The sequence below is a fragment of the Mastomys coucha genome, unplaced genomic scaffold (genome assembly GCF_008632895.1).
Source record: "Mastomys coucha isolate ucsf_1 unplaced genomic scaffold, UCSF_Mcou_1 pScaffold14, whole genome shotgun sequence".
Taxonomy (NCBI): Eukaryota; Metazoa; Chordata; class Mammalia; order Rodentia; family Muridae; genus Mastomys; species Mastomys coucha.
Genome location: NW_022196896.1, coordinates 29535748 through 29560601, shown reverse-complemented (window position 1 = coordinate 29560601; position 24854 = coordinate 29535748). Strand labels below are relative to the sequence as shown.

Below are 24854 nucleotides of genomic sequence, written 5' to 3'. Positions count from 1 at the left end.
AAAAAAAAAAAAAAAAAAAAAACTATAGACTGTACCTTCATTAAGAATCCCAGGACAGGGGAGGCAGAAGCAGGCAGATCTCTGTGAGTTCAAAGCCAGCGTATTCTATATAGTGAGATCCTGTCTCAAGAAATAAATTTTAAAAAGTCTCTTCTCTTTTTATATATTAATAAGCTCTTGATTTACCTGGGTTTACTATAGCTAAAGACACCTTGAAAAGAAACTCTTACTTCACTCAAAAATCACATATGATTCCTATTGTAGACAGTTCAAGATAGTAGAATATGTTCATGGTGCATCTTGGCAAAGAAGTGCTCATTACAAATACATCTTTGCCTTATATGTTATCAACCAAAGGTAATTTTTCTAAATTTATACTGATATGCTTATTAATGTCATTTAAAAATTCAAATACAGTACGAATCTTCCACATTTCAGAAACCTATTGCCTGGTCTCCATCTTCATTCCCTACAAGGTCTATAGGCTGGAGGCAGATAACTGACCTCAGTCCATTTTCCCACTGGTTTAGGATCCTTCTTTCTTCTGAAGGTACTGGTAGGAAGGGCTAGTCAGAATGGAGCAAGAGAAACACTTCTCACAACAAGTGCCATTTAAAAAAAAAAAAGTATGTTTTCCCCAACTTGTAGCTTAGAAGAACTTACATCAGCCAAGCATAGCTGCAGAGTAAAAGAGAAAAATCTCTAAATAGTTTTTGTTCTACTTTCAAACACTGAAGCTGAGAGAACACAAGTTATTTCACCTCAGAAATGAATAACACATGATTTTAGCACACACACACACACACACACACACACACACACACACACACACACACAGCACTTTCTACTTTGGAAATTGCATATAAAAGAGCACTATTTTGGCATGGCTGACCTGTAGAGATATGGAGCTAAGCACAGTCATGAATTCACTCACTCTGATATGCACACATGATACGCAATTAAAATCTCCATTCACATTCCTGCTGGCTGTCAATCATGAGTTAAACCTTTTTGACAACACTCAGCGAAGCGTACCAGTGGACTGCTCCACAGGAACTTAAACAGTAGCAGCTTTTCTTACTAGCAAGAACAGGTTCTGGTCTAAGAAATCATTAGGTTCTGAAGGCCAGACTCTTTCATTAAAAATGAAAACGTCAACAAGATTGCATCTGGAAAGCTATGTGATGTCATATCTAGAAAATAGAAACAATGTTTTAAAAAACATCCTAGCATTTGAGACTAGGGAAACCTTTAAAACCCCTTTCTCCTGTTCAGAACCATCAACAGTGATCTTACTGAGCAGACTGCTAAAGAAAGCACTCACTTTCCTATCTCTACTTCATTATGAAGGGCTTCCAGTTGAATTGTAAAACTTTAAAAATATATCATGACTCTAAGTCTACGTGAAAACTGACCATCCAGTTTATCAACCAATGAGGAAGTGACTTTTTAAACCAGGATAAGACTATATAGCAGGTGAGAAATACCATACCCATCAAAACTCCCAGTTTATGGAGCTCTATAGAAAATGTTATGGACATGAATTCTATCCAGATTAACCCAGAAGGAACTCAGCTTATAAGTTTAGCTTCTGTTGAACATTGAACACGAGACTGTGCCCTTCCTGACAGTGCATTAGTGTGCCTTAAAGCCCCACTCCTATAAAGGAGTGCAGGGGGACTGAATGCAGCATTCTTACTAGTCGTCTGCTGGGTCTGTTTTGAGCAACTAACCTTGGATTACAAATTTGAGACAAGTTAATACTATCAGATGTTGAAATATCTGTCTCTTTATTTATGGCGCCTGCATCCTGACCATTAACAATCATGACAAATTGCCTTGCTAATGAATGTTACACACTGAAAGTGCCATAACTGATTAAAGTACAATTTCCCACTACTGGAGAGAGATGGAGAATCAGGGGCTCCAGCAGTGGGTGACTCTGATACTCTGCCAACTGGCCTCCAGGGCTCACTGAGATGTTTAGAAAAACACTCTCCATTCCATATGATCGTATTCCGAAAGCCTGTGTGTATACAACAGGTTTTTAAACTGCTTAGGTTCGAGCTGATGAGCCATGAAAAATAGATGGGTCTTAACTATTTAGCCTCCTTGCAAATGTATGTTAAAGAATATTTTTAATGCGGGCTTTCTTTTCTCTTGCTTAGCTTTCTTTCTCCCCCACACACCCCCTGCAAACATTGCGTGTGCTTTGCATTTCACATAAAATCTTTCTTTTGTCAGTTCCTTTGTTGGTGCAAAATTGGCAGCAGTTCAAATTCAAAGTACTCCTATTCATTTACTGACCAATGTCATTGTAGTTCACATCAGCCAGAGAGGTAAGCTCTAAAAAACATAAAAGACTTGCTCTGCCACTGACGAATAATGTGTACATTTTTACAGAGCTTAAACCTTAATGCTTTCCCTGAAACTAACAATACAGTGTATCTTATCATTCCCTTTTCACAAGCAAGCAGCTGCTGAAACGCTTGCCACTTCAAAATATCAATTGCTTGCCAGGGTTGTCCTCAACACACCCTGTCAAACTCATGTATGCTGTGCAGGGAAAACGGGGCTGGGCTGAAAGCTAGAAATTGTGTCAGATTCTGCTGTAAGGGTCTGATGTGCAAGGAACAATGTATGACAGCCGTAGAGACTACAAACAATGGCACCAAGCCAGGGGCTTCATAGATCACAACTGTGCCTGTACATATTTGATTGTAGGCATTATATATTTAAAGCATGACAAATGCACCATTGTACACTAGGTTTCCCCCATGGAAGCTCCTCCCACTAGCAGTCTTGATGGGAACACAGTTTTGTTTTGTTTTTCTCCTCTGAAAATATTTAAGCTCTCTCTCTCTCTCTCTCTCTCTCCTCTCCTCTCCCTCTCTCTCCCTTTTTCTCTCTCCCTCTTTCTCCTCCTCCTCTCTTTTTAATACACATACTCACACTCAGGGTTATCATAATAAATAACAAAAGCCAGGAAAAATAGTATAATATGAGAAAGTGAGGTCTTATTCGCTTAACACTTTGTCTTCTCTCAAAGGACACAAAAACATGGCTTATGTTACATGAACAGTCACAGAGGGCAGAAAGACAACTGTCACAATGTCTACCTAGATGGCTTACTGATTTGCACATTTTTCCAACAAAGTGAACATCCCACGGGAATATAACCTTTGCATGTAGAAAACATGGCTTAGGAAGCTTTTATTGGTATTATTTTCCTAGGCACGAGAACAATTAAGAAAAGAATATTTCACTATCGTCTCAGACCAATAGACTAACATTAATTAATTTGTTTTTAACTTATAAGTATCTTTTCCCCTTACCTGATTTACTCTGAGTACATGAACAATTTCTGGTTATATAAAGTTGTTTTATTCTTAATGTCTTCATAAATGACATAGGAAGTTTGACTCTCACTTTGCCATGTACCTTCTTAATTATAAAGGAGCTCATGGATTTTACAATTGGACACTAATTCAGTAAGTGACTGTGGAAATGGAAGCATGTTTATGGAAGAAGATTAGCATGAATATATATTAATCTCTTCTATGACCTAGCTTAGGTTACAAAACCTTTATCGCACAAGTAGTTTGGAGTAGAATTAACTCACCAGAGGCTAAGGAAAATAAAGAGATATGCCGCGAAGGTCTTCATAAATATTTTGGAAAGAGGCTAGGTAGTTTAGGTGCTTAGGGTGATGGCCTTTGCTGTGTTGATTAGCGGGACAATGATGCATTATTAACGCGCAGCAGCTGTACCTGAACTGCTACCATGAATAGAATAGCCTTTTATAGCCACCAGGGGAGTGAGTAGGAGGCCTTTATTAACCACCAGACATGATTAGCACATTATGTAAACTTTAACAGGCAAATTATCTCTTATTGAAATATAATGTTGGTTATAACTAATTGTAAACATGATTTTCAAAATGTCTCAGTGAAATATTCCAATGTCTTGGAACTATTTGGCTTGTTACTGGCTGGTAATGGAAGAAAAAAACATGTTCTATTGTGGTATTAGATCCACTTCCAAAAAGACAGCATGTGCTACACAAGTCTGACTTTAAAACTTGCTAGTGTTACAGGGTCAGTGATATTAGCATGAATGAAAACTTTCTTTTTCCAATTAAGAAAAATTGTTCACAACTGATAAGGCTCTGCTGGGATTCCCCTCCCCCATCTTTTTATTACTTTAAGCAGTTCTTAAAAGATTAGTTTTGCAGTAAATTTTTTAGAGTTACCTTGAAAAATAACAGCATAATTTATTTCAAAAGCTTAATTTTGGGAGAGGAAAGATTATCCCATTAGCCTTAGTAACTGAACAGAGCTCTGAGAGTCCATTATGAGCGCTCTTTTATGCCCGAGCAGAAAGTCATTAACATAAAATAAATCATTAGCTTTGATATTAAGCTTCTACTATCTGCAGGTTTCTATGATTAATGTTCATGACTGCATCTGCCAGATGATAAAATATACTTTTGTTGAAAGGTTATCTTGCCTCTTTATTATTAACATTTCTCTTTATACAATTGTTACTGGCATTTTAGGCTAAGGGGTACTGGCTTCAAAAAGAACTGATATTTACCATGTTGAAAAGATACCAGTGAAGGCAAAACCTTATCCACTATTCTTTAAATTAACTGTTTCATTGGGTTAAAGACTTAAGGAAATCAGTAGTGCACAGACATTCTTCTAATGCAACTCTAATTTCTGTAGACCCAGTTGTCCCACTTGCTAATCCATTATTCATACAATATTGTAAATATCTGACTCATATCAAAGTAAAGGGCAGAGGGGTAACCTTGATTCCCTAAACTAAGGAACTTTTCTCTTGGGTTGTTCTAAACTTTTATCCTCTTATGACAATGAATATCAGGCAATGATCTATATCTATTAAATTTTGTTCTTATTATGTACAAGACTTCTGGCTGTGAAGAAGAGGGTTTCCCAGAGGCACACCAATATCTAAGTAAAGGGATCGCAGACTGTAGCTCTTCATAGCCCTTCTTGCTCATTTGCTCTTTTGCTCTCCAAAGATGTTATCTCTTTCACTAACATCCAAAGGATTCACTGATTTGAAACTTTTGAGAACACGTCTATCAGGGTAAGAGAAACAGGTATGGGCTGAGCATCATGTTTTGCTGCAGCCTACCATTCTTTGAACCCCTGGATCTTTTTACCAAAGGATCACAAAATAATCTATTTGCATTGACTTTTGAATTCTCATGAGTCTCAGTATATTCCAATGTAAGGTTTCTTTCTATCTTGGATATATGGGAAACTGGGACACAGGGTTTTAGTGTCAGAACTTTTAGCCAGCCTCAGAACAAAGCCAGGCTTCTCCAGACACTGATAAGCATAGCAGGAGGGAATCACATCCTCTCATGGTTGGGTTCATTTTACCTAGAACTAACAGGTTGATGAGGTTTCTTCCCAAACTATCAACAAAATGAAGTCTTGTCTTGAGAAAGGCCTGGAGTTTACCTCAGAAAGACTTGATTCTCTAGTCTACTAGGTTATGTAGCATATGTCCAATTAAACTCTTGGCATTCAGAAGCATCTTTCCCCCTGAAATATGGCTAAGTTTCTTAAAAGGAGTAATCATCAGGGATTCCTAGTAGCTGTGATGATTTCCTTAATTGCTGTTCTTGTACACATTGATTGATGGAGTCTGCCAGTGAGGATAAAGTCTCCTGTGCATTTATGGCCAGAAATAGATCGAGAACCACAAGAAGCACAGAAACACACTCACAAACCTAAACCATGTATTACACAAATACTCTTCGCTCATTTATCTGGAGAGGGGGATACTGACAGTGGCATCCACGACATCAGTCCAAGGGCATTTAACAGAGAAGGTTTTGTTCCATTGGCATTGTGGATCAGACACATATAAATCTACTTGGTTTCTCAAAACATAGCAGGTGTCCCTAGCCACTGACAAAGGTTCTCATTAGCCAAACATGCCTTCAATTCTCTAGGAATCCCTCCAATATAGAGTTTTTGCAAAAGGCCACAACTTGTGGATAAAAAACAATAAACACTTGGCTAAAGCAACTTAAACCACTTAGAAATTTTAAGTAAAAAAAAAATGGACAGGAGAAAGTAACTCATAGTGACACTAGTGTCGTGAAATCTGGGTCTGTAAATATACATCGGTGAAGATGCTTCCTGAGGAAAATGGAAACTGAAGATTGGCCTAAAAATGATCTTCAAACTTTTTTATCAAGTGAGATAAACTTGTCAGAGAGTAATTGTTAGAGAGCAAGCTGAAGAGGGCTTGGAAAATACTGCTCCCTACATCCTGAAAGAACAAAGGCTTCTTCTTAGAAGGACCTTGCTCCTACTTACTCTGTTAGCATTATTGCCCAAGCACACAGCAGGATAATGTTCCATCCCATACAGGAAGTTGCAAGGGAAACACATGCTGGGACCAGAAAACATTCATACAGGTTGATACTGACTGCACATTGCCATGTGTGATGGAAGTGCTGCCGTAATTAACAGTCTGTTGGCACTTCCACTATAAACCATATTTCTAAGCAGTCTATAACTCGATGTTTTTAATGAGAATTTGCTCTTCAGAGTAAAACTTGGCATTGAGAGATTAAAACAAAAAAAATTCAAATTCATTAAAGCACATGTAAGCTGCATCATTTTGGCAGGCCGGGTTCCATGAAAGCAAGTCAGTAGCCACCTAAGCAGACCTTGGACTACTGGCTCTGTAAAGCACACATTCAGAGAAGATTAACTGAAAAGATGTCAGCAATTCTAAAGCAAATGCAAAGACAAGCATGGCATCTTTAAAATTTGTATGAAGTAAACACCCAGTTTAAAGACACTAGTATTGTGTCTTGGCACTTCAAATGAAAGTTTCTTGCAGCCAAGAACTATGTTTGGGCCTCATGATATCTATTGTTATAGTGGATTGCAGTCTTTCCCTGCAAGTAGAGTCTGTATGATTCGGTTGTATGAGCTTGTTCTAAGCAATGTTAAAGATATTTTTTAAAGGTACAATCATCAAAAGTGTCCAATCAATTCATGATGATCATAGTTGATATTTATTGAGACATGAGTTCCTACTTATGACTTCCTGGAAAACATCAAGATTAGTATTCAGAGCGGTCGTAAGACCTAGATGTAATGTGGTTGGTTCAGTTAACTCTGCAGACATTACTTTTCCCATCTTAGTTCTTTGTGGGTCTTCATATAGGAATATATGTGCATGATAAATATTTTCTCTGTAGCACTGTAACATATTTAATGTGATGCATGTGCCAATTAAGGGTCACAATCTCATATTTATATTGTTCCAGAATTCGACAGAAGCTTTCTTGCTTAGGATGAGCTTCACGGAGCATGTCATAAATTCTAAGTTTATTGAGTAGTAGGAAAAAGACGGTGGCCTAGAGAAGAAACCACAAGTACTTTTCCTCTGCAGTCCACATCTGGACTTCTCAGCCTGTTATAGTATGACAATAGTGTTGAAGTGGATGGGGATGGGGGGGCAGCACTGAGTTTTAAAAAGTAAGTAAAGGCCAGTTCTAATTAGCCATAAAATACAACCAGGATCCCTCAGGAAGAGCAAGTAGGTTAACATGATGGTAGTGATGATGTTAAAAGCCTACAAAGGAGGGCTAAGGACAGGCAGCACATCCCCCATGGGTTCATATGAACAGCCAGGTTTGTTCAAGGAGGAAAGGCAATGGGGAGAAACCATGAGGTAGGATATCCCTGTCTACCAGCATCCTAGATTACCCCTCCTGAGCCCATCACATGTACATCATACTATGAAAACACCACTCCAAACAGCCCATATATAAAACCAACATGAATTTCCTTACTCTCGCTGGCTTCAAATTTATTTTTCTTGCTATCTTACTCTTAATCTCTCTGTAAGCACATCCCCAAAATAATTTCAACCCTACACTACCTGTTCAAGAAGATATTAAGTATTGCTTCAGGTTTTATACCTAAGCAGACTATCAAGTCTACTTAACATTATCATCCAGTAACTTTGAAAATATACAACAAAAATTCATAATACTCAGCCACATATGCTATGTTAAAAATAAAATAAGATCTCTGCCTACCTCATGACTATAATTCTTGGCACAGTTAAAAACTGGGATTGGTGACACTAAAATATCTGACAAAGTCAAGATAGCAACATTAAAGATTTTGTGTGCTATAATATTTAGTGTCCCAAACTATATGATGTCTTGGCTTATGATCTTTCTCATTTATAAATTCATTAACTAATAGAAGGTTCTAGCCCCTATAACCCTCAAGGAAACTTTGATTAGACAAATGATGCATAGAGTATCAATTAACAAAGAAACATATCAATAGAAGTTTTAGGAGTTATGGATAAGAGTAATTATGATGCTTTAATTTGCCTAGGACCCTCCCCTTCTTCCCCTTTCATCCTCTCTCCTCCTGTTCCCCCTACTTCTGTCCTCCTATTTCTCCTTACATGTATCCATCAAAGAGGAATAATGGCTCCTTCTCGGTGTGCTTGCAAGTCCAGCGTTTTAGGCATGGCATGTGCTGCCACCTTAAAATACAATGCATAATGCAATGCAAGAAGGAAAATAAGTCAAAAGATTTTATTACTGTGACTAATAATGTTTTACTCAAAAGTTATTAGAAGTGCAACATCTGTCCACAAATGATCGATCCTCCCTCTTGGATTTTCATGGAAAGAGTGTTCACTTTCCATCGCAATATAAAAACACAGAATCCCAAGTTTTTTAAATCCACCAATGGATGACTCAGGACATAAAAGTAGCCTCTGGGAGGAGTAAACCCTGTGATTCCCCTCCCACAGCTGGACAGGGTCGGTATCCCTAGCATTAGCCAAGCTATAATGTAATTTTATTAGTACTCCTTACGTGGGCAGATACTGAGCAATAACTGAACATATCACATCAATGCAAAAATCAAAAGTGCCATGTCTTTGTCCCATTTTAGCATAAAATCTGTAAAAACGGTCTTTAGAAATGACACTACACTAAGAAACTGAAAGCTGTTATTATTCCTGTAGGTATATGTTCAAAACGATGATTTGACATCTTTAACTAGAACAAAAAAAGGGGGGAACTATATTTTGCTGCAGCACTCCAATTGGGAGCTCATTTAATCTAATTTCTTTGGTAACATTCAGTTCAATTAAGGGATACACTGTTACTTAAAATAGTCTAATTGGATGAAACTCTGATCTGGTACCCATCTTTCAATGTCTACAATAGAACTGTGCTTTCAGTCGCAAGAAGTGAAGGCTGTTCCCTCCATCCTACATGCCTCTGGCCGGTCTCTGAACTCCACTGCTTTTTCTAAAGCTGACCTACATAAAGCATGCACCATGCCACCAGTTCTAGCAGTTTGTCTAAGGGAGGGGATGGCCTCACACACTTGCTGTAAGCGACATCGATTGCCTTGTTCCCCCAGTGGGCTACGTGAATGTGAAGGCCAGTTTGCACTGTGATATGTTCATCATGGATCGTGCTCTTACAAAAGACCACTGGGTTAAACTGCTTCCAAATGTGCCTCCTACAGAGTTTATTAACTGAAAAATCTAAATAGTGTTTTGGCACTGTACAGAGCAGAGGGGCTGGGAAGTGTCAGTGGAGTAAAACAACCACATTTCAATTCCGAAAAGCTCAGAAAGAGGATATTCATTTTCTCAATTAGGGTCTCTTCTGACCTTGGAAAAAAATGCCACCAGAAAACTATATTTACATTTCATGAGACACCAAAGCACAGAAAGTTATGGTTCCACTGGGACTTAGCACACCAACTTTAAACAGTGTAGTGTTGACAGGTTTAAAACAAAGATAATTAGTAATTTATGATCTTATCAACCTGTTAAAAACAAATAACCCAATAAAGTGACTGTTATTTCAAATAAACTGTGTATTCATTACAGCTCAGAAAGAAAACAGGTTTACTTTGCAATCTGTCTCTATGGGGAAGCCTGATCCAACTAGGATTTTGCTAAATATAGATACAGATTTATTTTTTTCACCTTTCCAAACTTCTCCCCTACTTTCACATCTCTATAAACCTCGCTGCTAAATGAGCACTAATTGACTCAGTCCTAAGCAATTCAAATAGTGGATGTAGGCAGGACTTTTACACCAATGCAAATCACCATGGGTAGGGAACAAGGGCCTGGGCTTTGTGGGATTTCGAAACCTTCTCAGTATGTTTAGTACAATCATGGAGCAGTGACAAATGTATTTGATAGACTGTGGCACAGAGATGGATAGGGAAAGAGTCCCTAGAGAAACCTTTCCATGAGGTATTTTTCTACTAGAAGAAACAAGTCTTATGACTTTGCAGTTTTAAAAATCCATTATTCCCCATCTAAGTTTAAAAGAAGTCTTGCAACTAGTCTATAGAAAGGATGGCTAATTTGCATTTAAAAAGAACAGTTTGCTTCTTACACACAGGGTGACTTAAAAGGAACTTCAATGGACTAGTAAAGAAATGGTGAAGACTTTCAAAATTAATTCATTCAATTCACAGCACAACCCTCTAAAATTATTTAAGGCACTTAATTGGAAAATGATTTAATATATTGAAGTAATTCCTGATTTTCCAAAGCATTTAACTTTTAAATTAAATCTGACCCTACTATCACAGGAATGATGAGAGAAATGTGTATTCAAGTCATTGCCTTCTTTTTTTGAGCCCAAATTCACTGATAAATGAAATAAGACTTGTATAGTTTTATTGCCAAAAAATGGTGCCGATTTTTTGATTCTGGTAACAAGTGCAGAACAGGTCTTTAATCTCCAAGACAGACTTGCTACTTTAAAGAGAAAAAAAAAAGTAACAGTATTCTGGTTATCAGGGGGGGAGAATATCAAGCATAAAACCCTGGGTTTTAAAGTCAGAATATATTCTAGGCTGCAAGAATGGTGTTATCAGCAGAGTAAAACTTCATTTCACCAACTCTGCTGAGCGTGTTGAAGTTTCCAGTACCTTTCAACTTGCCCCTGGCCTCAAGACCTCCCTATGTGTCTGAATCATTCTAATTTACCCCTTTGCCTAACTCCTAACCTCCTTTGCTCACAACTCTTACTGAATATTACAGTGGACATTGCACCCAGTTACTTCTCTGTGGCGTGACTGATGTCTGCTGTAACTCACAGCTGTGTGTGTGTGCGTGTGTGTGTGTGTGTGTGTAATAACCAAGACTGATAGCTGGGCCAGAGGTGCTAAACACCTCTACATCACATTTTAAAGTGAGCACTCCTCAGCAGACAAATGTTGGGAGTTTCAAAGACTTTCCCCAAAGAATTCATCTACTTGTCAGTGAGAAGTGCCTGAAAGGACTGGGAGAATCTGCTGGGGTTTTCATCAAGCAAGAACTGGGAGTCCAAAAGGCCCGTCATGCATTTCAGAGACCTCGTCGTTCCCACCAACCTCTATCAGCTAGTACTGCTTAGGCAAGTCCAACAAGCCCCAGGAGAGGAGAGATGTGACCTGCGGCTACTCTTGGGAGAAGATCCCTCGGTGTCCCTCCCAGGTTTTGCATGCATGAAGTCAGGAGAGCAATTACTTCCCTAGAAACTCCTGGCTGTCCTATCCTTGGGCCCAGCCGAGCTTCGGAGCAGCTTCTCCAGCGTTCTCATTCTGGGCCACGAGCATAAAATACCTTTCCCCTGTCCCGGGTGGCCCTTGCACTGGTAGTCAGCAGACTGTGGTGTAGCCCAGCCAGGGACCCTGCTTCAGCGAGGCAAAGAGCGTCGGAGCTTTACACTTGAATGCAAAGCGCTAGCTTGGCTTCCTGTAAACTTGCTATTTCCATAAACCCCATATAAGATCTGCTCCCCCAAATCATAATCCGACTAGCCCACAGCGCCCAGGGCCTCGAGGGCCAGCGTCCGAACTCTGGTTCTGAGGCCGGAACAGAAAACAAAAGAGTTACAGAATAATTTTCACGGTGCGGGAACGCCGGAGCCTCCGGGGTCCCGGCACCCCGACTCCTAGCTGCTTCTCTGGCAAGTGATCCGGAGCAAGGAAGCGATGCCACGAGCCCCCGCTGTCCAAGAAAGGGAGGGAGAAGAAGGAACTAGAATATAAACTGAATTCTCCTACTCTGCCTCAGTTCCCAGACCCCAGACACACCCCCCAAAGTATTCCGTGGGTTTTCTCTCATCGCGCTCTCTCTCTCTTTCTCTCTCTCTCTCTTTTTAAATGTCTCCCGGCAAACCTAAGCATGAATCCTTAGTGGCGAACAGCAGGAAGGAAAGAATCCGAGCAAATCGTGTCACTTTCCGCACAATCGCGTTGTTTGGCAAACCCTCGGAGCTGCTCCACAATATTTACTACCCGAGCGCACGCAGCGCCGCCGCGGGCTGCGACCGAGCGCGCCCGGGACGGGCCTCTGCTAGCCGGCCCAGTCCGCCCAGCGGGCCCCATCGCGGTCCAGCCACCGCTGCCCCCCTCCCGGGATCGAGCCGCCAATATCGGTGCAGACAAAAGCAGAGTGTTCACCTTGTTGCAATAGTAGGGGTCCAGGCAGGGAGAAGGTCCCAGACAGGGAGCGGCGGGCGCAGCAGCGGGCTGGGCTGGAGGTGGATAAAATCTTACGTCCATTTCACTCTCACATCAAGCAACTCCTTTTCTTTTCCTTTTTGAAAAAAAAAAAAGTGCTCAGAAAAAAAAAAAAAGCTTAGACGGAACAGAGAGAGGCGTCTGGCTCAGGAGTAAAAGAAACACCTTCCTTCCCTCACATCCGTTTGTGGTTTGTTTAAGAAGAGGAGGAAAAGAGAGAGAGAGAGAAAAGAGAGAGAGAGAGGAAAAAAAACAGGGTGGAAAAGCGCTCAACTCTCCCCCCCGAAGCCGCGGCGCGCACCCGTCCACGCCGAGCGCGCAGCCTGCCTGATCCGCTCGGCCCCGGCGCTCTCGGCCCGCCGCCGCCGGGCAGGTAACTTCACGCGCTCATTGTCCCCCCCCCGCCCGCCACCCCATCCCCGCCTCCCGCGCCCTTCGCCGCCCGGCACTCGCGCTCGGGCTCGGGGTACTGGGCGTTTTATTGGAGACTCTGCCTTGCTCTGCTTTTAGTTTTTCTCCACGTTAGAGGCCTGGGATGAGGGACTGATGGTGTGTGTGTGGTGTTGGGGGGTGGGAGGGGGTGATCGGGATCGGAGGACACTAGTGCCCCGGACCGGCGGGGTGCCGACAGCGGCAGGACGCGGCCCAAAGGGTACAGTTGGAGACTGAGGTCTAGGCGAGGGACAAACGCAGAGGAGTGGAATGCGGCTCGAGCAGTAGTGGCGGGACCCCGGGCAGCGTCATTGCCCCAGTCAGCACCTCCGGGTGGGTGCCGTGGAGGTGGTTAAAACCACACAAAGGGGCTGGAGAGTCGGAGCACGGGCTGGCTGGGGCACCGCGGGGCTCACACAGCAAGGGGGCGCTGTGGCGCACCCCCGCCCAGCACCCCGCAGCCCCGCCCCTTGCCCCACCCCATTCTCTGAGCCCCCCACCACTTACTCCCGCCCAGAGTAGCTGCACTGCCAACCTCTGCACCAGGCAGGAGGTAGAGGAACGGGTGTCTCTGACCGCGCTGCTCCGGAGCCTGCAGGGAGCGCAACCTCTGCCCCATGCTAGTGGGGCTGACCAAGCAACCCCAGTTGATCTCAGTGCGAGGAGCGGTGCTCCTGGAGTTAGTGTTCAGAGGGCCTGGGCATTCTGCTTCAATAGTCACCAGGAGGTTTTGCAGAGGCTGAGCCTGCCCTTGCGGAACACACAGAAAGACCCTAGGGGTGCTTAGAAGGGTAAATAAGGAAACAGTTATCAGCACACCGCGAGCTACAGGGAACACAGCTGGGTTTGTTAGTTGCCTCTTGGAATTATACTTTCACTGAGGGATTCCCAACAGGACCCTTGCAGCCTTCACTTCCCACCCCATCCTCCACAAACTTGTTGTCTGCTTCCCTGTTCTCTCTTGGTCTGTAGGATAAGGATATCATCCATATTTTGCTTTACTTCGTCAACCCCAAAACTTGCAATATTGTGTCCCCCTAGCATCTGGGAGAGTTTTGGGACCCTGATGACTGTCCAGTGGACATCCTCCATTCTCAGGAGAAAGACTTCAGAGAGAAGTCAAAATGGGAGTGGGCAGTGTTTACTTTTCAAGGGTGAATTCCTCATTGCTGCACACCTTAGGGGCCTAAGACCCTGTAGAAAAGTGGAAGTTGGGCACAAGTTTCTGTTTCTGGCATCAAAGAATCTATGGAAACAGTCTTTTTACCCCCCACCCCCACCCCAAACCGTTTAGTACATGGTGGGTAGTAGTCAGCTGCCCTCCAGCTCTCCCCAGCCTTTTCCAGGATTCTCTTCCCCTATAATTAGGACCACCAGTCAAATGCAAAGATTTGGGGAAGCTACAGAAGTCCTGTAAGGATTATACATTAGCATCCTTGGGTTCTCTCCTCTAAGCAAAGGCCTTTGGAGACTTTTCCTTGAGTTTGCTTTCCCCCATGGTAGCCCCTTTCTCTTAAACTGTTGACCTCAGGTCTTCCTTTCATGGGTAGCAAGAGCAGAGCTTCTTAAGACTAATGTGATAGATGTTGGCATCAGAAGTGAGGAAGGATTTTCACTCTGCATTCAAACCCTTTGAGTCACAAAATAAGTGAAAGGGTGATCTTTCCTCTACTAAAAGTCTTTACAATAACAAGTACATAAAGTTTAGTGGTTCATAACATTGATTTTAAAATTCATCTGTAGGTGTTACAGTGTGTGTGTGTTTATCTTCCCAGGATAATAAAAAGTCTGTAGCTTTGAATGAAACATATCTAATCTCAAGTTTCTGTCATCAACAAATTATACCATGTAAAGTTTGAGCTTTATAAATTTCCCTAGGATTCATAATCAACTTGTGTTTGGCCCTTAGACCACCAGAAAGGTGGACTGGTTTACAAATGCAATGGTCTTTACTGTCAGTGTCTTGACTCCCTGGACATACTGGATGTACCACACCACTTCTTTCCACTACCATTATGAGAAACCCAAATGCCAGGGACCTGTGTCTGACCTCTGCCAGAAACTTGATTTCCTTCACAGGAAATCTGTGGAGTCAAAGTGGGAGCTTTGCACACTGAAGAATTCGAGCTATTGGGAAGCACATTAACCACAAGAGATCTTAACCCTAAAGCATGGTCATCAATATAATAATTACAAATACCCACCACTAGCTAACATCCTACCCAAGATTTACATTGTACTGAATGGTACTATTCCATTCCACTGGAGGGAAATTTGAATAGCTACACTTTGGAGTGAAAACTACTTTAAAAATGAGACAGTTCTCTCCACAGCATGTTGAGTTGCTCATTTATTTCTTTAGCCACTTATTTGTATAGTACTAAGCAAAGAGAGACATAGAAGGCTACATATGGCTGTGAGAAACAAAACGAAATAAAACACCAACAAAAACAATACTTAAAAATGGGAATAGCAAGGAAATGGAGACTTAGACATTCATTGAGGGGAAAGTGCATAATGGAAATGTGGTCCTTATATACACTGGGATTCTATGCAGCTGTAAGAGAAAAATTAAACCTAGGAAATGGATGGAACGAGAAAGTATTATAGTGACTTAACTCAAGAAGACAAAAATCACATTCTGTCATATGCATTCTCAGTCCCTAGCTTAGTACAGTCATATGCATGTATAAAAGCACAAGTAAATATGTAACTAGGAGATGAAACTAGAAAGGAAACCATGAGATGGGACTAGAGACTTGAGGAAGCTGGGAGGGCAATAGAACAGAGGAGACAGGGAAACAGAAAATAAAACAGGCAAGTTCAGTGGAATGGTATGAGGAGGGAGGGTCAGAGAGACAGGAAGAATCAACAAACCCAAGTCTTGTTTGAAAAAACCTTAAGGTTTTTTCCTTAAGGAAAATTAATACTTTACACAAGCTAGTTAAAAATAAATCTAAAAAAAAAAACAAAAGATGGAGGCAGAGGAAACAGAAAGTTCAAGGTCATTTTTGGCTGCACAGAAAGCTAGAGGTTAGCCTGGGATACAAGAGTCCCTGTCAAATAAAAATAAAATAAGTAAAAAAAAAAAAACAAATTATAGTAAAATAATAAAACTTACAGTTTAAAATGATCCCTGCTATAGATGAGGTATGGTCTTTAGAATCTTTTCCCAACTTGTTGGGTCATTAACATCATTGATTTTTTTATTATTATTATTGGATATTTTATTTATTTACATTTCAAATGTTATTCTCTTTCCCAATTTCCCACACAGAACCTCCCTATCCCATCTCCCCTCCTCCTGCTTCTAAAAGGGTGTTCCCCCACCTACCCTGCCCTCACATTCCCCTACACTGAGGCATCAAGCCTTCACAGGACCAAGGCCCTCTTCTGCCAGTGATGCTCAACAAAGCCATCCTCTACTACATATGCAGCTGGAGCCATGGGTCCCTCCATGTATACTCCTTGGTTGGTGCTTTAGAGCCTAGGAGTGCTGGTTGGTTGATATTGCCTTTCCTGTGGGGTTGCAAACCCCTTCAGCTCCTTCAGTCCTTTCTCTAACTCCTCCATTGGGGACCGTGTGACCAGTTCAATGGTTGGCTGCGAGCAGCATCAGCCTCTGTATTTGTCATGCTCTGGCAGAGCCTCTCAGGAGACAGCTATATCAGGCTCCTGTCAGCAAGCGCTTCCTGGCATCCACAATAGAGTCTGAGTTTGGTGACTGTATATGGGATGGGTCCGCAGGTGGGACAGTCTCTGGATGGCCTTTCCTTCAGTCTCTGCTTCACACTTTGTCTCTGTATTTGCTCCTGAGTATTTTGCTCCCCCTTCTAAGAAGGGAAGAAACATCCATACTTTGGTCTTCCTTTTTCTTGAGCTTCATGTGGTCTGTGAATTGTATCTTGAGTATTCTGAGCTTGTGGGCTAATATCCCCTTATCAGCAAGTACATCACAGATGCTCTTACCTGGCCACCAGCCCCAAGCATTCAGGATCTGTTCATTTAGGGGTGTACCTGACCTAAGGAATGGCTTTAATCCCCTGGCTTTACAATCCTCAGGAAAACCACTGGTCTGTTACTAAGATGAGCATGCAGAAAATGGTAAGAACAATAAATGTTATTAGATATACAAGGTTGTCTTTTGTGTTGGTTCTCATATGATCCACTGAGAATCTAAGGACATTAAGAGAAAAATGTGTCTCCATAAACAAGACTCTCCTTTCTGATTTACTGTCATAAGACCAATATTTTGACTTATAAAATACCTATTATATCTTAGACTTGATCTAAATATATGTACATCCATTTTCATAGTCTCATTTAATCTTATAATTTTATAAATTATATTGAAAAGCCTAAGCAAATCATAGCCAGAGCTTGACTTCTCTGTCACCCATGTTAATTGTAATTATAGTTTCATAAATTGTTGTGTTTTCAAATTTGCAAATATTTGCACTGGCCACATTTAATGTTTACTGATCCTTTCTATTATACCCATAAGCCTTTCTATTATACACAGAAGATCCTGTAGGAATTTCACCTTATCACATACAAAGAAGGTACAGATTATGAAAATTTGATAAAAATCATTTGATAAAAAGTGCTACTCCCTGTTTTTGTTAGAGTTTGCTAGTAGTTGTTCTCCAAGGATAAACGTCCACTGTAGACAACCTATCAGAATAAACCATCCTGTATAGGCACTGGCTGTGCAAAGGTAGACATTAGTACACAATTTCCAGAGATGGATTGTATGAGTAAAGTAGGGCTCAGTCCGTTACCAGCATCTGGCTGCAAGGATGGATATTCAGAGCTAGCTGACTCAGCCTCTTTTTAGTAGAAAACAGTCCCGAGCACCTTCAAAACCAACTATTTGGGCTCTCTTTGTATTATACTACTTGTATTAATCTACTTGTATTATAATGCTCATTGTTAGTACAGGTATACACAGATTTACCTTCCCAAAGGCATTATGGGAGAAGTTCTGTGTTTGTTTCATTAGAATCTTAATCAACACTCAGTTCTCCTCATTTTAAAGATTTCAAAAACATCATTAATGGTTCTGATGGGAACTTTTACATTTTCTCAATTTACTTGTTAGAACTCACTGTTGTCCAGGGTTATTTAACATTTTTTCTAAAGTAATTTAAATGTAAACTAGAATGATGTGCAATAAGTAATATCTTACAGTGGAGGAACAGAAAGCACTGAAGTTTATTTCCTGGGGAGACGAGTGAGAAATGACTAGATTGTAAGTCTTTCAACCAGAAAATAAAGGATTTCAGAATGATGAGGAAAGTTTGAAGGAAATGCTAGTGGCTGCACAGATACCTCACATGGCACTAAATGACTCATAAAATGCAGTATTTCTTACATAATATGGGAAGTGTGCCATGCATGTACATCTCACCATTGAGGGTGGTACAGTACTTTGATCTTCAACAATATACAACATTTGTGCCATAATAACAGTAATAGGACTATTCAGCTCTTTTGCACTGCAGTGATCCAGTTCTCTCTCATCAGGATAAACCATAAGGACAAGTCCTTTCAAAATCAGAATTAGTTCCTTGTAGAAAAGTGAGACTACAATTATCCTGTAAATAGGAACAGCTGCAACATAGTATGGGCCTGGAATGTAGCAGTGAAGTATTTTTTCCAATGCAATTAAGTAGATTTTTTTTTTAAATGCAAACTAATATTCTGTTAAAAGTCAGTTGAAAGGTGAGTAGGTGTTGAATTGCTGAGATGAAAGCAAAAGTCATTTTGCTTACCTGAGTTAATGTTCCTGCTTGAGTAAATGCTACTCTGGTGAAATTGGATAGTCGGGATTCATATTTTCCCATGAAGAGGGGCCCCAAATGGAACCAAGGCAATATAAAAGAAATATAGATTTTGATTTACCTGTGAATTCCATATCAAATTTTTAAATGTCTTTATAGCTATGTTTTGCTATTGTTGGTTTTCAAAAGGGCACATGTCAACTGTATTACTTCCAGTTTAAAGAGCTAAGGTGATACCTGCATGGAGAAGCAGGAGCCACAGAATGTGAGGAAGTTGGTGCCCACATCCAGAAGGAGATGAAGAGGTGTGGGAACTTGCTTTCTTCCAAGATGATTAAAGGATTGGAAAATAAGGCCTTTAAGAAAGATTAAAAGGGATAGAATCTAGAGAAGCCAATGCAGAGAGACAATGTAATGGCCTATAATGCTGAGTACCAAGTGTTTGATCAGCAGCACAACACCTCAGAGAACTTCCTGGGTGATATTGTCTCAAATATTGCATTAAACAAAGTTTATCTAATATACCATGTAACTTCTCAAAATGGCTTTTAAGATATATTTGATGAACAAGGCAGTGGGTTATTAGATCTATTTTTGAAGTAAACTCACCATGAGTTTAGAAAGAAGATCTAACGGGATTAATTTACCTATAATTGAATACATAGGTTTGTAAAGCTTTGACAAATGTTTGAGTTTCAGGAAGCATTACCATCATCACAACCCAGACTCTTCATCAGTTCAAGTTCCCTAAGCTGTCAATCCTATGTCCCAGCCCTCAATCGTGAGAAACTAGTCACTTGATATTCGTCACTCTAGCTCCTCCCAAAGCATCCTGTAAATATCGCATTCAGTATGGGATCTCTAGATACGTGGTGATGAAGGTATCTAAAATAAAAAAAAAAAAAAAAGAAGGCAAATAATTAAAATATTTAACTTAATATTTTATAACTTTTAAGGATGATGCTTATATAATTACCATTTTGAATATGTACTCTTCATTTTACCTGTTATATAAAAACCTTAATAGGAAAAAAAAAAGCATTGGCATTTAGATACGTGGTGATGAAGGTCAGTAATGTGTTTCTTTTCATAATGGAATAGTATTCTGTTGTGAATATAAGTTTTTTTTCTATTTACTAGTTGATAGTTACTTGGGTTATTTCTATTTTAACTATGATGAATAACGGTGCTACAACTACAAAAGCTTATGTGGATATGTTACATTTTGAGTAAATAAGAATGACTTTACAGTTCATACATACTTAAAATTTCAAGAAAACACTAAGCTGATTTTAGAGATGGACATGCCATTTTTCAGCACCATGTGTGAAAGGGAATGTGTCAGCTCAGCATCCCCAAAACCAAGTTCTTAGACCAATTTCTCAGCACAAAGGAGATTTATTTTCTCCAGAGGGAGAAGGGGCAGCTATAAATAGACAAATCCAGGAGGTAGAGGAAGAGGAAGAAAGGGAAGAGAACAAAGAAGAGAGGTATTTGTCTCAGAGCAAAAGGAAGGACTGCCTCTGTATGGAGGGCAGACAGATGTGGCATATAGGAAAATAGGAGTTAACAAAAATACAAGGAGGAAGCCTGTGTTAGGGTGAGGTATTTAATTTTAATTAGGTATGTTAATTAGGTGAACAAAAGCAGGATTTTCATTGCTGGACTTCCAATATTTTGATAGCTGGACCTTGGTACTCAGCCTCAGGAGGAGAAGTTGGACAAATTAGGGGATAGACCTTGGGGGCTAGCTTCAGGAATGTAATATCTGACAGTTTCTAACAAGGCAGAGGGAATTGGGGAGAAGGGCAAAGCCTACAAGAGCCAAACTCCCCATGCTTGAGCTGGCCGGAGACCCTTCAATGAGGAATATATGAGAAATCCTTGCCGGCACTTGGCATTATACAACTCTAAGTTAACCATGATAGTGTGTCTGTATCGGTGACTCACTAACATTTGAACATCCCTGTAGATACCTTCCTATTTGTTACATTTCCCCAACTACTTAGATGTGTGGGTGATTTCACAGTTTTTCATTGAGGTGTTTTTAGTGAAAATTCTGTTAAATTTTTTCCTTTCTCCAATTGTCCATTTATTTCTTAAAATGGCAAATTTTTAAAAGGTTTTTTTTTTATACCAATAAGATTTCATTTTTGTTTCTTCTCCTGTATATTACATCCCAGCTGCAGCTTCCCCTCTGTCGATTTTTTTCAGCCCCTGTCCTTACCTCTTCTTTCCCCCAGATCCATTTCTCCTCCATTTCCCTTCAAGAAAAAAGAGCAGGCCTCCCAGGGATATCAACAGAACATTGGTTAACAAGCTACAATAAGAACAGGCACAAACCATCATATCAAAGCTGAACAAGGAAACTCATTAGGTGGTTTTAGTAAAACTGGCCCCTATAGGCACACAGAGAGTGGCACTCATCTAAAGTGTGGTCTTGCTTTAGTAGATGTGTTGGAGGAAGTGTGTTTCTGTCTTCCTGCTGCCTGGAGAACCTGATGTAGAACTCTCAGCTCTTTCTCCAGTACCATGTCTACCCATGAGTTGCCATGCCTCCCACCATGACAATAATGGACTAGACTTCTGAAACTGTAAGCCAGCCTTAGTGAAATATTTTCTTTTATAAGAGTTGCCATGGTTATGGTATCTGTTCACAGGAATAAGTAATCCTAACTAGGAGAAAAAGGGTCTTAGACATAGGCAAAAGAATTAGAGATAGCTCTCTCTCCCACTGTTGAGAGTCCCACAAGATCATCAAACTACACACCCATAACATAGGCAGAGGACCACGCCTAGACAAATAACTGGTCTGTGTTTGTCTTCAGTCTCTGTGGACTCCTATGAGCCATGCATAGTTGATTTTGTGGGCCATATTCTCATGGTCCTCAACCTCTCTGGGTCCTATAATCCATTCTCCCCCTGTGGGATTCCTCTGGTTTTGGCTAGTGCTTGGGTATGAGTTTTGTCATCTGCTCCCATCAGTTGCTGGATGCTCTCTGATGACAACTGGGCTAAGCACTGATATATGAGTATAACAAACTATAATTAGGAATTATTTCTTAAACATTTATTTATTTATTATTTATTTATTGTCAGTAGTGTTGGGTATAACAGAATATAATTAGGAATTATTTCTTTGACATTTATTTATTTATTTATTTATTTATTTATTTATTTATAGTCAGTAGTGTTTGGTTCTATCCTAGGTCTCTGGGTTAGCCACCCTCTGGTTCTATCCTAGGTCTCTGGGTTAGCCACCCTCTGGTTCTATCCTAGGTCTCTGGGTTAGCCACCCTCTGGTTCTATCCTAGGTCTCTGGGTTAGCCACCCTCTGGTTCTATCCTAGGTCTCTGGGTTAGCCACCCTCTGGTTCTATCCTAGGTCTCTGGGTTAGCCACCCTCTGGTTCTATCCTAGGTCTCTGGGTTAACCACCCTCTGGTTCTTGGCCATCCAGGCAGTGTTAGATATGAGCTCTCTTTCAGATGTTGGCTTCAAGTTGGATCAGTCATTGGTTGGCAAGTACCACAAGTTCTGTGCCACCACTGGCTCAGCATAACTTTCAAGTAGGACAGATTGTAGGCTGAATGTTTTATGCCTTGGTTGATGTTTTAGTCCCACTCCTGAGAACCTTGCCTGGTTTTAGAAGATGGTCAGTTCAGACTCTGTATTGCCCAATACTAGGAGACTTCCTTAGGGTCACTCTCCTATATTCCAGAGAGTTTACCCTCCACTAGGTTTATATTTTGATTCTCCAATTCCAGTCCTCTCTTCCAGTTTTTCCTCCATCCCACACTCCACTGCCTGATCCCTTTTGTTATCAACCCCACCTGCTCCCTAGTCTACCCACAAAATTTATTCTATTTCCCTATCCCAGGGAGATTCTGTGTGTTCCCCATAGAGCTCTCCTTGTTACTTAGCATCTCCAAGTCTAAGTAGGATTGTTATCCTTTACTTTCCACTTATAAGTGAGCCCATACCATGTTTGCCTCTCTTGGACTGAGTTAACTTGCTAACAATATTTTTTTTTTTTTTTTTTTTTTTTTAGTTTCATCCATTTGTCTGCACATTTCATAATGTCATTGTTTTTTAAAGCTAAGTAATATTCCATTGTGTAAATGTCCCACATTTTTTAATCAATTCTTCAACTGAGGGAAATTAGATTGTTTCCAGTTTCTGGCTATTATGAATAAAGCTTCTATGAACATAGTTGATCCACTATCCTTGAGGTAGGATAGAGTGTCTGTTGGGTATATGCCCAAAAGTAATATAGCTGGGTCATGAGGTAGATGAGTTTTTCAACTTTCTCAGGAACTTAAATACTGATTTCCAGAATGGCTGTACAAATTTGGACTCCCAGCAGCCAAGGATGAGTGTCCACTTTGTTCCACATCCTTACCACCATGAGCTGTCACTTGTATCTTTGATCATTCTGAAAGGTGTAAGATGGACTTTTAGGGTTGTTTTGATTTGCATTTTCATGATGTTTAAGGATATTGGATATTTCCTTTAGTGTTTCTCAGTCATTTGAATTTCCTCTATTCAGAGTTCTCTGTTCAGACATGTACACCATATTTTAATTAAATTATTTGCTTTTTAAGTACCTATTTTTTGAGTACTTCATGTAGAGAAGTACATGAAAGTAGCTCTCTATCAGATATGAAGTTGGTAAAATCTTTTCTAATTCTACAGGTTGCTGTTTTGTCCTTTGATGGTTTCTGTTGGCTTACAGGAGCTTTTCAGTTTCATGAGGTCTCACTTATTGATTACTGTTCTTAGGGCCTGTGCTATCAGTGTTCTATTCAGGACTTTATCTCTTGTGCTAATCTTTTCAAGGTTGTTCTCTACTTTTTCGTCTGTTAGGTTCAGTGTATCAGGCTTTATTCTGAGGTCTTTGATTCACTTGGACTTAACATTTATGCAGGGTGATAAATATATATCTGTCTGTATTCTTTTACACACTGATATCCAATTAGACCAGCACTATTTGTTAAAGATGCTGAATTTTTTCCAGAGTATATTTATGGCTTCTTTATCAAAAATCAATTGTCCATAAGTGTGTGAGTATTTTATGTTTGGGTCTTCAATCAGATTCTATGGATCAGTGTTTCTGTTTTTATGACAATATCATGAGGGTTTTTTCTTTTGTTTCGTTTTATTTTTATTATTATTAATATAGCTCTGTAGTGCAGCTTGAAATTGGGAATGATGATACCTCAGGCAGTTTGTTTTATTGTTCAGGATTGTTTTTAATCTATCCAGCTTGTTTCTTGTTGTTTGTTTGTTTGTTTTATGGTTTTACTTTTTTATATAAAGTTGAATATTGTTCTTCCAACCTCTATAATTTATTGTGTTGGAATTTTAATGGGTATTGCATTGAATCTGTAGATTGCTTTTGGTAAGATAGCAGTTTTTATTATGTTGAACCTACTAATCTGTGAGCATGGGAGACCTTCCATCTTCTGAAATCTTCATAAATTTCTTTCTTCAAAGACTTGGACATTTTATTATACAGGTCTTTCACTTGCTTGGTTAGAGTTACCCCAACATATTTTATATTATTTGTGGCTATTGTGGAGATTTTTGCTTCTCTGATTTCTAACTCTGCGTGTTTATCATTTGTATATAGGAGGGTTACATTTTCTTTTGAGATAATTTTGTATTCTGCTACTTCACTAATAGTGTATATCAATTGTAAGTGCTCTCTGGCAGAATTTTGGGGGTCTCTTATTTATAGCATCATATCATCTGCAAATAATGATACAATGACTTTTTTCTTTCCAATTTATATTCTCTGGATCTTCTTCACTTGTCTTATTACTCTAGCTAAAACTTTGGATATTATATTGAGTAGATATGGAAAGAGTAGATGGCCTTGTCTTATTTCTGATATTAATCAGAGTTTATCTTCATTTAATTTGATGTTAGCTATAGGCTTGCTTTACTGTGTTTATATTATATTGCTTTACTATGTTTAGGTATGTCTCTTGTATTCCTGATCTCTCTAAGACTTTTATCCTGAAGGGATATTAGATTTTGTCAACAGTTTCTACAGCATCT

The 24854-nt window shown here is 40.0% G+C and overlaps 1 protein-coding gene and 1 long non-coding RNA gene across 2 annotated transcripts in view; one reads left to right on the top strand and one right to left on the bottom strand.

The window, feature by feature from the left end:
* Positions 1-13096, bottom strand: part of Tox (thymocyte selection associated high mobility group box) — a 314765-nt gene extending 301669 nt beyond the window's left edge. The window contains exons 1-2 of the mRNA XM_031366679.1: positions 12880-13096; positions 12519-12654 (exon numbers count right to left, since the gene is read on the bottom strand). Coding sequence (XP_031222539.1) covers positions 12519-12620 — 102 coding nt within the window. The 5' untranslated portion in view covers positions 12621-12654; positions 12880-13096. The remainder of the gene's footprint in view (positions 1-12518; positions 12655-12879) is intronic.
* Positions 12716-24854, top strand: part of LOC116088104 — a 55382-nt gene continuing 43243 nt past the window's right edge. Inside the window, exon 1 of the long non-coding RNA XR_004117772.1 lies at positions 12716-12951. This is a non-coding gene — a long non-coding RNA (uncharacterized LOC116088104). The remainder of the gene's footprint in view (positions 12952-24854) is intronic.